The sequence below is a fragment of the Orbicella franksi genome, chromosome 1 (genome assembly GCF_964199315.1).
Source record: "Orbicella franksi chromosome 1, jaOrbFran1.1, whole genome shotgun sequence".
NCBI lineage: Eukaryota > Metazoa > Cnidaria > Anthozoa > Scleractinia > Merulinidae > Orbicella > Orbicella franksi.
The window spans coordinates 26,817,224-26,828,555 of NC_138145.1; the positions used below are offsets into that span (position 1 = coordinate 26,817,224).

Consider the following 11,332-nt stretch of genomic DNA (forward strand, 5'->3'; position numbering starts at 1 on the left):
TGGTATATGTCCCCATACACTACGTAGCTACCGGTTCATGATTTGTTTGCGCTAGGTATCGCTGGCTCAGTCAGGGGAATAGAAAATTAAAATTATGGTGACAGACGGCGACACTATTCGAATGATACAGTCAAATCATCATTCGAAAGACAAATAATATCGAGTCGCTTAGTGTACTGGGGAATTTCTGATAAACAACTTCAGGAATAAAGACGAAGAAAAGCGTTTCCCGATATGATCAGTCTTTTTTGTCCATTTCTGGTCACTCCTTAGAAAGAGCGAAACGAATAAGCCGGGCGACGAAAACTCCGCGACAAAAGATTAGTTTACTTCGTCTTCCTGAATGATATATATAATTTTCAATATAATATAATTAATGATATATATAATGATATATATAATGATATATATAATTTTCAATCGGACTTAGATTTCTGCGATCCGTATCCACTAACCTTTCTAAAAAAAAGGGGGTCTCCTAGCGCTCCAAAGAGGCTGTTTGGAATTAAGAGTGGAGGGAGAGGGGAAGAAATCCGGCTCCGCGTTTATTCCAAGGTTTATTATGTTCCTCCCCGGGATTCCTCCATCCCTGGCCGGCCACAAAATAAACGGTTCAATGTTTGCATCGCTGAAGTAAAACTGGGATGACTAAATAACTAGCTGATCCACTTCTGCTGGATTTATATAATGCACATGTGTATCATGCACATGTGTAACGGGGCGGACGCTGAAATTAATCGATTCTTTCGGTCTGTGAATTCCTAATTGTAACAGTGCCGCATCGGAGAAATGCTATATAATAACGGGACCTCCAGGCATCTATCGTTCTCAATTGGTTTATTGGACTTGAAAGCTCGTAAAACTCAAATACAACGAGTAGAAATAAAGCTATTACTATAAATCTACGCTAATCGAAATGTTCTTAATTCGGGCACGCGGGGTGTGCATAAACATAAATCTAAACAACACAAATATCCTTAAGCGTAACAAACCTGCCTTCGATTAAGTGGTATACATTTCTGGGTCTAAATTAAAAGGACAAACGACGTCACATAGCTCTTTCCGCGTTCTATTACAATGGTATATTCGACGATCCTTCAATCAATCTTCTTCTCCATGCGCTTTAACTTACACGTGTCCGAATGAAAGGTCGACAACTCATCGGTATGTCACATAAAACAAAACAGGTCTTGACGGTCACGCAATCATAACAATAAACCATATTCGTTACAACATTAGCCCTGATCACTCTCATTACTCGGAGAATCCTGTTATTTCCTGTGGCTGATCTAAGGGGGCCGTCCCCCCTTATTTTGGATAAAAAAAGAGAGAAATCATAGAATGAAGAAAGGCCGGCAGGGCAAGCAAAACAAAACGCTTCCCCCCCACCCCCCTCCCCCACTTAGCTGAAGGTCTGGATCCGCCTTATTTACATATGCAAAGAAAACAAACAAGAATTGATACTTTTTCATGTTACAAATTAAACGCAATCTGTTTTTAAGTCAATCTAACTTACGGACCGATCATTCCGTTATTCCTACTGGCACTACAATTATTTTCCCTCAGTTCTTTTGATAGCGTTCCGTCAGTTAAAAGCTTCAGAAAAGGTAAGCGAGATTCCGTTTGTTTCCGTCCAGATCGGATCAAGTGATCAGTCTTCAAGTTGTCTGTACTTAGGTACTTCTTGGCGGATGATGAATTCGTCTTATCGGACTGTGAATGCACATCACAAATGCACGGTTGATTTTGGCTAGTTTATTATTTTATTTTCTTCCTTATTTCAAGGCTTTAAAATCAGCACAGATTTGTTAATTTTTTTTAAGAACTCAACAAAGAACCGTAAATTTTTTTCTGTTTTGTGAAACATGAGTTAGACCAGGGAAACTACCGAGAAAACTGACTACAAACGGTCTCAAGCGTTGCGCTGAAACCACAAAGCGATCATCAGGGAAAAATCACCTTAACGTCAATAAGCGAGTTGAAAGTGAGTTTGCATATGGACTAAATTTAACGGATGAAGTGAGACACTTTTCTGGATTAAAAAGTTTACTCTAGCTAACGAAGAACTGTTAAGAATCTGAACAGTAAATGGACGTGAGAAAAGATCCCGCGGACTAGACTGAGGTATGATATAGCCAGGGCTCGAAATTAACGCTCTCAAACTCGCAAAATGCGAGTGATTTTGACAATCTGTGAGTGAGAAAAATATCCCCTAGCACACGTTTGCGAGTTAGAATCATCCATGTCTCCCAAACAATTGGAAATTATTTGCTAGTGGTCTCACCAATTTGCAAGAGGAAAAAATCTTACTAGCAAAACTTTGCAAGTGGACTAAAAAGTTAACTTAAAGTCCTGATAGCTATAACAGCCTTTCTACATCTGATGATGAGAAACCCGGTATGATCAAGTTCCAGCTTTTCAAAATTCAGCCGATAATGGTCGATAATTGTAAGACTTCAATTAACTGCACCCAAAACCGTGATGCTGCATTGATGTTTTTGTGCGTGATTGCTCTAGATCTGTCCTCGGGGCAAATACAATTCCTTGCTAACGTATAAAATTAAATCGGATCTTTTCGGCAAACAGTGTCAAATAATTTCCTTCAAATGCCAAGATTTTGAATCTGAACCGGTCGAAGTTTACGCTTGTTTTTTACCGCTGTTTGATGTGAAACTGTAGTTTGATGAAAAAAGTATGAGTTATTAAGCATGGACGACTTTTCCCGATACATGACGCCGAGCGCTATTTTATCTGCAGACAAAACACCTCAGGCAAGCCTATTCAAATTGTCTCAGTTTCGTTTCAAAATTTACACTAGAAAATTTGGCATTCACAATGACTACAGGTAGGCTGATTAAACCGTTTTTGGATTCTACGAGCAGCTTAGTCGAAGGAAGTCGACTTGGTTTCAGGCTATTTTAACAACGGCAAAAGTGCCTATTAAATTAAAAAGCAAGAGACTATTATCAAAAAGAGATAATTAATTTTCACATTCACGCACATGACTGCCAATTTTCTAACTTAAGTAAAAATAAATCAGTTACAAAGGATACAAATAATTATAAATCAATTTTGTTTTTATTCAGGTTTTTGCGTACGTGTTTACATCACGCATGAATCAAATGTAGCCAAAACAGCCAATTTATTTGGACAAATTATACGTCGAGTCGTCACGAGAAGTACAAAACAATTTCAACTAAAATTTTTTTTTTTCCGTTTTATCATTAATTTAGTTAATTCCTCGAGTAAAACAATGATATTATACCTCATACGGGTAAACTATCAGAAGAAATTCGAAACAGGCTTTAAAGCAAAAAGAATCAATAGCGACGGTGGTACTGCATGGTGTAATTACCACTTTATTTCCCAAGTAGGAGCTGTACCGATTAAGCGTAGGGTTGAAAATTCCAGTTTACAGTAAAAGATTCACTGGTAAATATATTTTAATTCATTCATTATTCATATTCCTTCTAGCCTTCCCATCACCCCTCAATCCAAACACCTGATTGCTTGGTTGCTTGGTTGCTTGGTTGCTTGGTTGCTTGGTTGCCTGGTTGCTTGGTTGCCTGGTTGCTTGGTTGCTTGTTTGTTTGGTTCCTTGGTTGCTTTGTTGTTTGGTTACTTGGTTACTTGGCTGCTTGACTGCTTGGCTGCTTGGTTACTTAGTTACTTTGTTGTTTGGTTGCTTGGTTGCTTGGTTGCTTGATTGTTTGATTGGATTCTTAGGTCTTTGGTTGCTTGGTTACTTGGCTGCTTGGTTTCTTGGTTTCTTGGCTGCTTGGTTACTTGGTTCCTTGGTTGCTTAATTGCTTGGTAGCCGTGGTTGCTTGGTTGTTTAGTTGTTTGGTTCTTTGGTTCCTTGGTTCTTTGTTCTTTGGTGATTGGTTGCCTTTTTGTTTGGTGGCTTTGTTCCTTAGTTGTTTGGTTGCCTGCCTGCTTGGTTGCTTGGTTGCTTGATTGTTTGATTGGTTTCTTAGTTCTTTGGTTGCTTAGTTACTTTGCTGCTTGGTTGCTTTGTTGCTTTGTTGTTTAGTTCTTTGGTTGCTTGGCTGCTTAGTTGTTTGGTCGCTTGGTTGCTTGTTTGTTTGGTTGCTTGGTTGTTGTTTGGTAATTTGGTTGCTTGGTAGTTTGGTTGCCTGCTTGCATACTTGCTTGCATGCTTGGTTGGTTGCTTGGTTGCTTGATTATTTGAATGTTTGGTTGCCTGGTTGCTTGGTTGCTTTGTTGCTTGGTTTCTTAGTTGTTTGATTATTTGATTGTTTAGTTTCTCGATTGCTTGGTTTCTTGGTTGCTTGCTTGATTGGTTATTTAATTGTTTAACTGTTTGGTTGCTTGGTTTCTTGGTCGCTTGGTTGCATGGTTGCTTGGTTGCTTGGTTGCTTGGTTGCTTGGTAGCTGTGGTTGCTTGGTTGTTTAGTTGTTTGGTTGTTTGATTTCTTGGTTGTTTGGTTCTTTAATTCTTTGGTTCTTTGGTTCTTTGGTGTTTGGTTGCCTGGTTGCTTGGTAGCTTGATTGCCTGGTTGCTTGGTTGCTTGGTTGCCTGGTTGCTTGTTTGCTTGGTTGCTTGGTTGCTTTGTTGCTTGGTTTCTTAGTTGTTTGATTATTTGATTGTTTAGTTTGGTTGCTTGATTGATTGGTTGTTTAATTGTTTAACTATTTGGTTGCTTGGTAGCTGTGGTTGCTTGGTTGTTTGGTTGCTTGGTTGTTTAGTTGTTTGGTTGTTTGATTTCTTGGTTCTTTGGTTCTTTGGTTCTTTGGTTCTTTGTTTCTTTGGTTCTTTGGTTCTTTGGTTCTTTGGTTCTTTGGTTCTTTGGTTCTTTGGTTCTTTGGTTCTTTGGTTCTTTGATACTTTGGTTCTTTGGTGTTTGGTTGCCTGGTTGCTTGGTTGTTTAGTTGTTTGGTTTCTTGGTTGCTTGGTTGTTTAGTTGTTTGGTTCTTTGGTTCTTTGGTTCTTTGATACTTTGGTTCTTTGGTGTTTGGTTGCCTGGTTGCTTGGTTGTTTAGTTGTTTGGTTTCTTGGTTGCTTGGTTGTTTAGTTGTTTGGTTGTTTGGTTCTTTGGTTCTTTGGTTCTTTGGTTCTTTGGTTCTTTGGTTCTTTGGTTCTTTGATACTTTGGTTCTTTGTTCTTTGGTTCTTTGGTTCTTTGGTTCTTTGGTTCTTTGGTTCTTTGGTTCTTTGATTCTTTGGTTCTTTGGTTCTTTGATACTTTGGTTCTTTGTTCTTTGGTTCTTTGGTTCTTTGGTTCTTTGATACTTTGGTTCTTTGGTTCTTTGGTTCTTTGGTTCTTTGGTTCTTTGATACTTTGGTTCTTTGGTTCTTTGGTTCTTTGGTTCTTTGGTTCTTTGGTTCTTTGGTTCTTTGGTTCTTTGGTTCTTTGGTTCTTTGGTTCTTTGGTTCTTTGGTTCTTTGGTTCTTTGTTTCTTTGTTTCTTTGTTTCTTTGGTTCTTTGGTTCTTTGGTTCTTTGATTCTTTGGTTCTTTGGTTCTTTGATTCTTTGGTTCTTTGGTGTTTGGTTCTTTGGTTCTTTGGTTCTTTGATACTTTGGTTCTTCGGTTCTTCGGTTCTTCGGTTCTTTGGTTCTTTGGTCCTTTGGTTCTTTGGTTCTTTGGTTCTTTGGTCCTTTGGTTCTTTGGTTCTTTGGTTCTTTGGTTCTTTGATACTTTGGTTCTTTGGTTCTTTGGTTCTTTGGTTCTTTGGTTCTTTGGTTCTTTGGTTCTTTGGTTCTTTGGTTCTTTGGTTCTTTGGTTCTTTGATTCTTTGGTTCTTGGGTTCTTTGGTGTTTGGTTGCCTGGTTGCTTGGTTGCTTGGTTCTTTGTTCTTTGGTTCTTTGTTCTTTGGTTCTTCGGTTCTTCGGTTCTTCGGTTCTTCGGTTCTTCGGTTCTTCGGTTCTTCGGTTCTTCGGTTCTTCGGTTCTTCGGTTCTTCGGTTCTTCGGTTCTTCGGTTCTTCGGTTCTTCGGTTCTTCGGTTCTTCGGTTCTTTGGTTCTTTGATTGTTTGATTGTTTGGTTCTTTGGTGTTTGGTTTCCTAGTTGCTTAGTGGCTTTGTTGCTTAGTTGTTTGGTGGCCCGCCTGCTTGGTTGCTTGGTTGCTTGCTTGCTTGCTTGCTTGCTTGCTTGCTTGCTTGCTTGCTTGCTTGCTTGCTTGCTTGCTTGCTTGCTTGCTTACTTGCTTGCTTGCTTGCTTGCTTGCTTGGCTGTTTGGCTGTTTGGCTGTTTAACTGTTTGGCTGTTTAACGGTTTGGCTGTTTAACTGTTTGGCTGTTTGGCTGTTTGGTTTCTTTGTTGCTAAGTTACTCTGATGCATGGTTGTTTGGTTGGTGGGTTTCTTGCTTTTTTTGTTTGCTTGATCGCTTTTTTGCTTAATTGTTTTGTTGCTCGGTTGCTTGGTCTTATGATTGATTTTTTTCACCTTGCTGATCAATGTTTCGTAATTAGATGTTTCCGTCCGAACAGTGATTTTCAAGAGTAAAATAAACCAGACATATGATTTCTTTTAGATCCTGCCTTTTTTCTGACTTTTTGTTTGTTTGTCTGAACAAAAGGTTGCTTTGGAATAAAATGACTAGGAGGCCACAGACCTGCCTGCTTCTTCCCAGTATCATCATTGCCTTGGCGTCCAGGTTAGCCGCCTTGAAGCTTCCCTACGAGGTCCTGGACTCCATCGTTGAAGTCAGCGACCTTAATGACTTCAAAGATCTCATGAAAATCAATGTATCTGATGACCGAGGCCCCACTCGTCCAATTTATCGACTGGACCTTGATCCAGACTACGTAGCCTATTACGAAATAGACACCGGAAGTGATTACGTAGTGTTTTCTGCCGGACCTAAAACTGGAGATTTCCGAGAAGTAGAGAGTGGCCCGGATCCAAGACCAACTAATGTGCTCATAGAGCAGGCTCAAAAGAACGGTCAGCGTTGCGAGAAGTATTATCGGCTGTCACCAATGGGATTGACAATTTGTAAGAATGACCATGGAAATGTTGTGGCGGCGAGCTACAACTGGACAGCAGATATCGCCAAGGTGAAATTAATATAAGTAATATATGATTTAAATTTGTTTTCTTTTTCTCCTTTTATTATTGTTGTCTCATGCTCACAAGTCAAAAGTTCAGTTCAATTTTAAACGCTCTTTCTTTAAGCGGTAATCTCCAAGTGGTTGGTTCTGCTACCGAGTAAAAATATCAGGAAATTTATGACTAAATTGCAGTCAATGTAGTAAGGCGAAATTTAAATGCTACGCATCGATATTCATATATAGAAAGGTTTTCTTTGTATTTTCTAGGGCTAATTATATCTTAGGTGAGCTGATTATTCAACGTTAAACCCCTCTGGAAGTTTATATCAGCTCGTACAAATGATAAAAGACCAAAAAAAAAAACCTGGAAAAATCAAAATTACTTTTATTTGATAACTGAAAGAAATCATCCAACAAGTGTACAGATCCGAACATTTGTGGACCAACGTTACTTCAAATGTATCGTTGAATTTGTTAATAATACCATAGAAATAATTCATTAGTTTCCAGCCTAACTACTCAATCTTGTCAAACAGATTGACGATTGGCGTCAGTTAGATCTAATGGTGAATCAAAGTCTCAGTGATTTGAAGAATCGATGGCAAGAGCGCGATAAGCAAACGAAGTTATACTGGGCCTCGACAGAACTAGTTTCACGAGTAGAGAAGAAGAAACTAGAAACAGACGAAGAAGGTATTTCGCCAGGCTCTATCATTAGAGTCGCTCTTGGTGAAAATTTCAAATCAATCGACGTTTACGTAACAAGCTATGGTAATGTGCGTCCACGTCTATGGAGATCAGACTGGCAGCAGAAACTCTGTAAGGTTCTTGTCGACGTCTGCCTACTGGAGGGGAAACCTAAGATCAATCCATTAGCTATAAAGAAGACACCCAACAACCTCTTCTACCTAAAGCTTGAGGTCCATAGCAACGAAAAAGTTGTACGAACTGTTTTGCAGGGGCGCGAAATGGGATTTGTAGTCAAAATAAAGGGTCTCAAGAACGAAGTGGTTAAGAAACACTTTGCAATCAACCTACATTCCAAACGGTTCAAGCGCTCTTCAGGTAGTGGCACTCCGTGTAAAGGATCTGTATACTCTGAAGCGGACTTTCCCGACTATGACCAACACAGTTGTTGTGGCGGTTGCTACAGTGGATGTAGTCCTGTGGCTTGGGCACAAGTATTTGGATACTATGACAGACGTGCAGCCAGCCCAAACTCGATATTTAGTTCAAGAATATACGGAGATAGTCACACGAAGGCACCGCTTTCCCTAACAGATGATGTAAAGCGCTTCGTGGAAAGCATTCGACCATGGATACAAACTTTCTGTGATGATGCCGGCCGTGGTTCAACTTATACTTCCAAAATGCATTTCATCGCCCCATGGTTTCGACAACGCCAGGGATCCAAGGCACGAGTGGTCAGTTATCTCGAGAGTCGCAAAGGACGAAGCGCCGGCGGTAAAATTGCTGGACGAGGAAGCCGCTCCTGGATTGAATCCAAAGGTGTTTCGTTTCTCGACATAGGCTATCCTGTTGTATTTAGCTTCTTAACAGAAAGCAAGGCTGGGCACTCAGCTGTGGCTACCAAATATCAGAAAACATCCAGAAGTTATCGTCACTGTGAAAAAAAGACAACCGGATGGTGGTTTGGGAAAAAAACCAAAACAGTCTGCTCCTGGAAAACAGCAAATGATTACAAGTTCTTCATGCACTATGGCTGGGGAGGGTACAACAATAAATGGCAGTCGCTAAGTCCATACGGCGCTCATGTTGCTTACATCACAAAGTGAGGCATCCCGAATACCGTGACAGTTTTGTTGTTGCTCTTGTTGTTATCGCTGTTGTCTTTAAATGTAATGTGTCTTTAAGTCACGAAACTATACCGTTCAGGGATGGAGATTATATATTTGACGGGGGTGGAGGTAGCTGGGTAATTACTTGAAAAAAGTTCCTGCACAGGAAAACGTGCACAAATAATGCAGAGCAGACAATGGAAAACAAAGATGTGGAGCAAATCAAAATAAAATTCTTTCTTGACCCAACGTTAAAAAAATATATTTTGCTCATAAACGCTACTCAGCCCCCTTCAAAACATACAATGGTCCATCCCTTGTAGTGACCAGGGATTTTACGTGTGTAGAATGAATAGTAGGTGAATGTTGACTAAAAATAAGGTTACTTTCAAAGTGTTAGCTAGTAATATGTCCTCACCAAGCAATGAGGACCTTTATAACACCACAGCCGAACTGAATGATTGATCGATTGATTGATTTTATGTTTGATTGAGTGGTTGATTGATCGATTGATTGAATGGTTGATTAATTGACTGATTGACTGACTGATTGACTGATTGACTGATTGACCGATTGACCGATTGACCGATTGACCGATTGACCGATTGACCGATTGACCGATTGACTGATTGACTGATTGACTGATTGACTGATTGACTGATTGACTGATTTCGACTGATTGACTGATTGACCTATTGATCGATTGACTGATTGGCTTATTGATTTACATCTAACAACTAGTATGGTGCTGGGAGAGATTTGGATCCATATGGTGTTGGGACAGATACGAGTTTATTTTTTTCCGTTATGCATGTCATTTGACAGGTTGGGAGGTTTAGATATCTAAGCGTGAGAAAACAGGCAACGAGTTAATGACAACTATGTAAATAGTTTGAAAGCCCAAATTTTGTCGTGCCTTTCTTCGTTTTAGATGTGCCAGATATCCCCAGGACGCAAAGAGACAGCCACATAAATTCTCCTTAGCATTATGAAATCAAAGCTAAGCTGGCAAGAATACAGGAATTTAACACTACAGAATGATTTTTTCCCTGATGATAAGAAATTCATGGAAACCAGTAAGGAGAAATTGTATGTTAAGACAAGGGTTTTGGGGTTGAAATAAGCTTTTCATCATAAAAAGCATAAATGCTGAAATATAGATGTAACCTTGCTCTTAATGAATATATACGTTTCGATTTTATAGTTCGAGAAATGCAATATCAGTATCGGCAAAGGAGAAAGGGTAAGAAGACATAAATTGGTAGCTTAACATTCAAACACATACACTTTATTTAATCTCGGATTTACAGAGTATTAGCATTGAGACGTGACGGTAGTTTGGACTGATGTTGAAGTAACATAAAACAAGAGCAAGGTGTAGTAAAGTTGGCTACTTGTAACTGCTTAACTCTAAAATATTCTCCAACATGTTTAGATTCAATAAACTTGTGAGAGAATGTCTTTTACAGTTATATTTTATCACTACTGAAACTTCATCAATTTTTAACAGGCTCGAAACATGGGCACATAAAGAACCAATTTGTTAGACTTCAGTCATCTGCAGCCCGCATGGCCATGAAGTAACCGACAAATGAGTATTTTTACAACAATTTTTCTGGTCGCTGACAAATTGATATCTGTTCATTTTTTCCCAACTTCTACGTCACAGCAAATGTCCCTCTTGGGAGTGTGGTTCCAGGCAAATTACTACACCTTCAGTGGGGAGGGGGAAATTTTACAGAATCAAACAAATTGTAAGAACCAGCAAAAGTAACTCACGGGATTACCAAGGTATTTCTTGCTTAGGATAGCCGGTTAATGAAAGTGACTGACCATGGGTTTCCCAACCAACAAAAACTTGGCAAGTCGGGGAACAATATTTCAAGGAAGAGATCCGTTATGCACCCCTGTGGAAAAATGCTTGGAGGTGGGGGGGGGGGGGGGAGGGGGGGAAGAGAGGAGCATAGTAAACCACTCTAAGTTTTACTCAGTCTCTATTCTCATTGTATGACGACATACAGCTTGATTAGGGGACTACAGGTTTTGAAAATCGATGATTTCACCTCATAGACATCTCGCGCCCCAGGCTAACTAAATGTGATATAGTAGGAACAGACGAGAAATCGTCTGAAAGATCGTTCTGCAGTGACGCTCCCTTAGGGACGTTCGCACTAATTGTTTCTGCGCATCCTTACTGCGCACGTAAATTCACACGCCACGTCATGTATGAGAGCGCCCGCTAAGTAATAAAATGGACAATGATAGGGCAGATGGCCATTGCTATAGCTTGGCCTGGATTTAACGATCTTGGTCAATCGGTAACCCCTATTGTTCTTTTGATGGATCATTTTCTCTACGGATTTTCTAAGTTTAGCGAAAAAATGAAGAAAATCTATCGATTAGAAGTTTGAATTTTTCGCAAAATTCACCATCGAATTCCGTTATTTTTAGCTCTTCGTTTGTCTGTGCGGCGGTTTCAAATGCCTCTTGAAGGGTTAAGTCTTGTGAAAACGTTGG

At 39.7% G+C, this 11,332-nt stretch overlaps 1 protein-coding gene across 2 annotated transcripts; it reads left to right on the forward strand.

Annotated features, from left to right (window-relative positions):
- The first annotated feature begins 1,465 nt into the window (after positions 1-1,465).
- LOC145500188 (uncharacterized) lies at positions 1,466-10,733 on the forward strand. Of its 2 annotated transcripts, XM_081479704.1 has the most exons (3): positions 1,466-1,607; positions 6,542-7,022; positions 7,553-10,733. In XM_081479704.1, the coding sequence occupies exons 2-3, from the start codon at positions 6,558-6,560 to the stop codon at positions 8,810-8,812; spliced, it is 1,725 nt and encodes a 574-aa protein (XP_081335830.1). In that variant the 5' UTR covers positions 1,466-1,607; positions 6,542-6,557; the 3' UTR covers positions 8,813-10,733. The 2 variants fall into 2 exon arrangements, with proteins under 2 accessions (XP_081335830.1, XP_081335820.1); XM_081479694.1 differs by lacking the exon at positions 1,466-1,607 and having other exon boundaries at positions 6,088-7,022.
- Positions 10,734-11,332: the final 599 nt, after the last annotated feature.

What these genes read in the sequence shown, in the direction of transcription:
- LOC145500188 (XM_081479694.1), top strand. Translation starts at nt 6,483, where the DNA reads ATGATTTCTTTTAGATCCTGCCTTTTTTCTGACTTTTTGTTTGTTTGT. An exon ending in GGACAGCAGATATCGCCAAG is followed by an intron (nt 7,023 to 7,552) that starts GTGAAATTAATA and finishes CTTGTCAAACAG; the next exon opens with ATTGACGATTGGCGTCAGTT.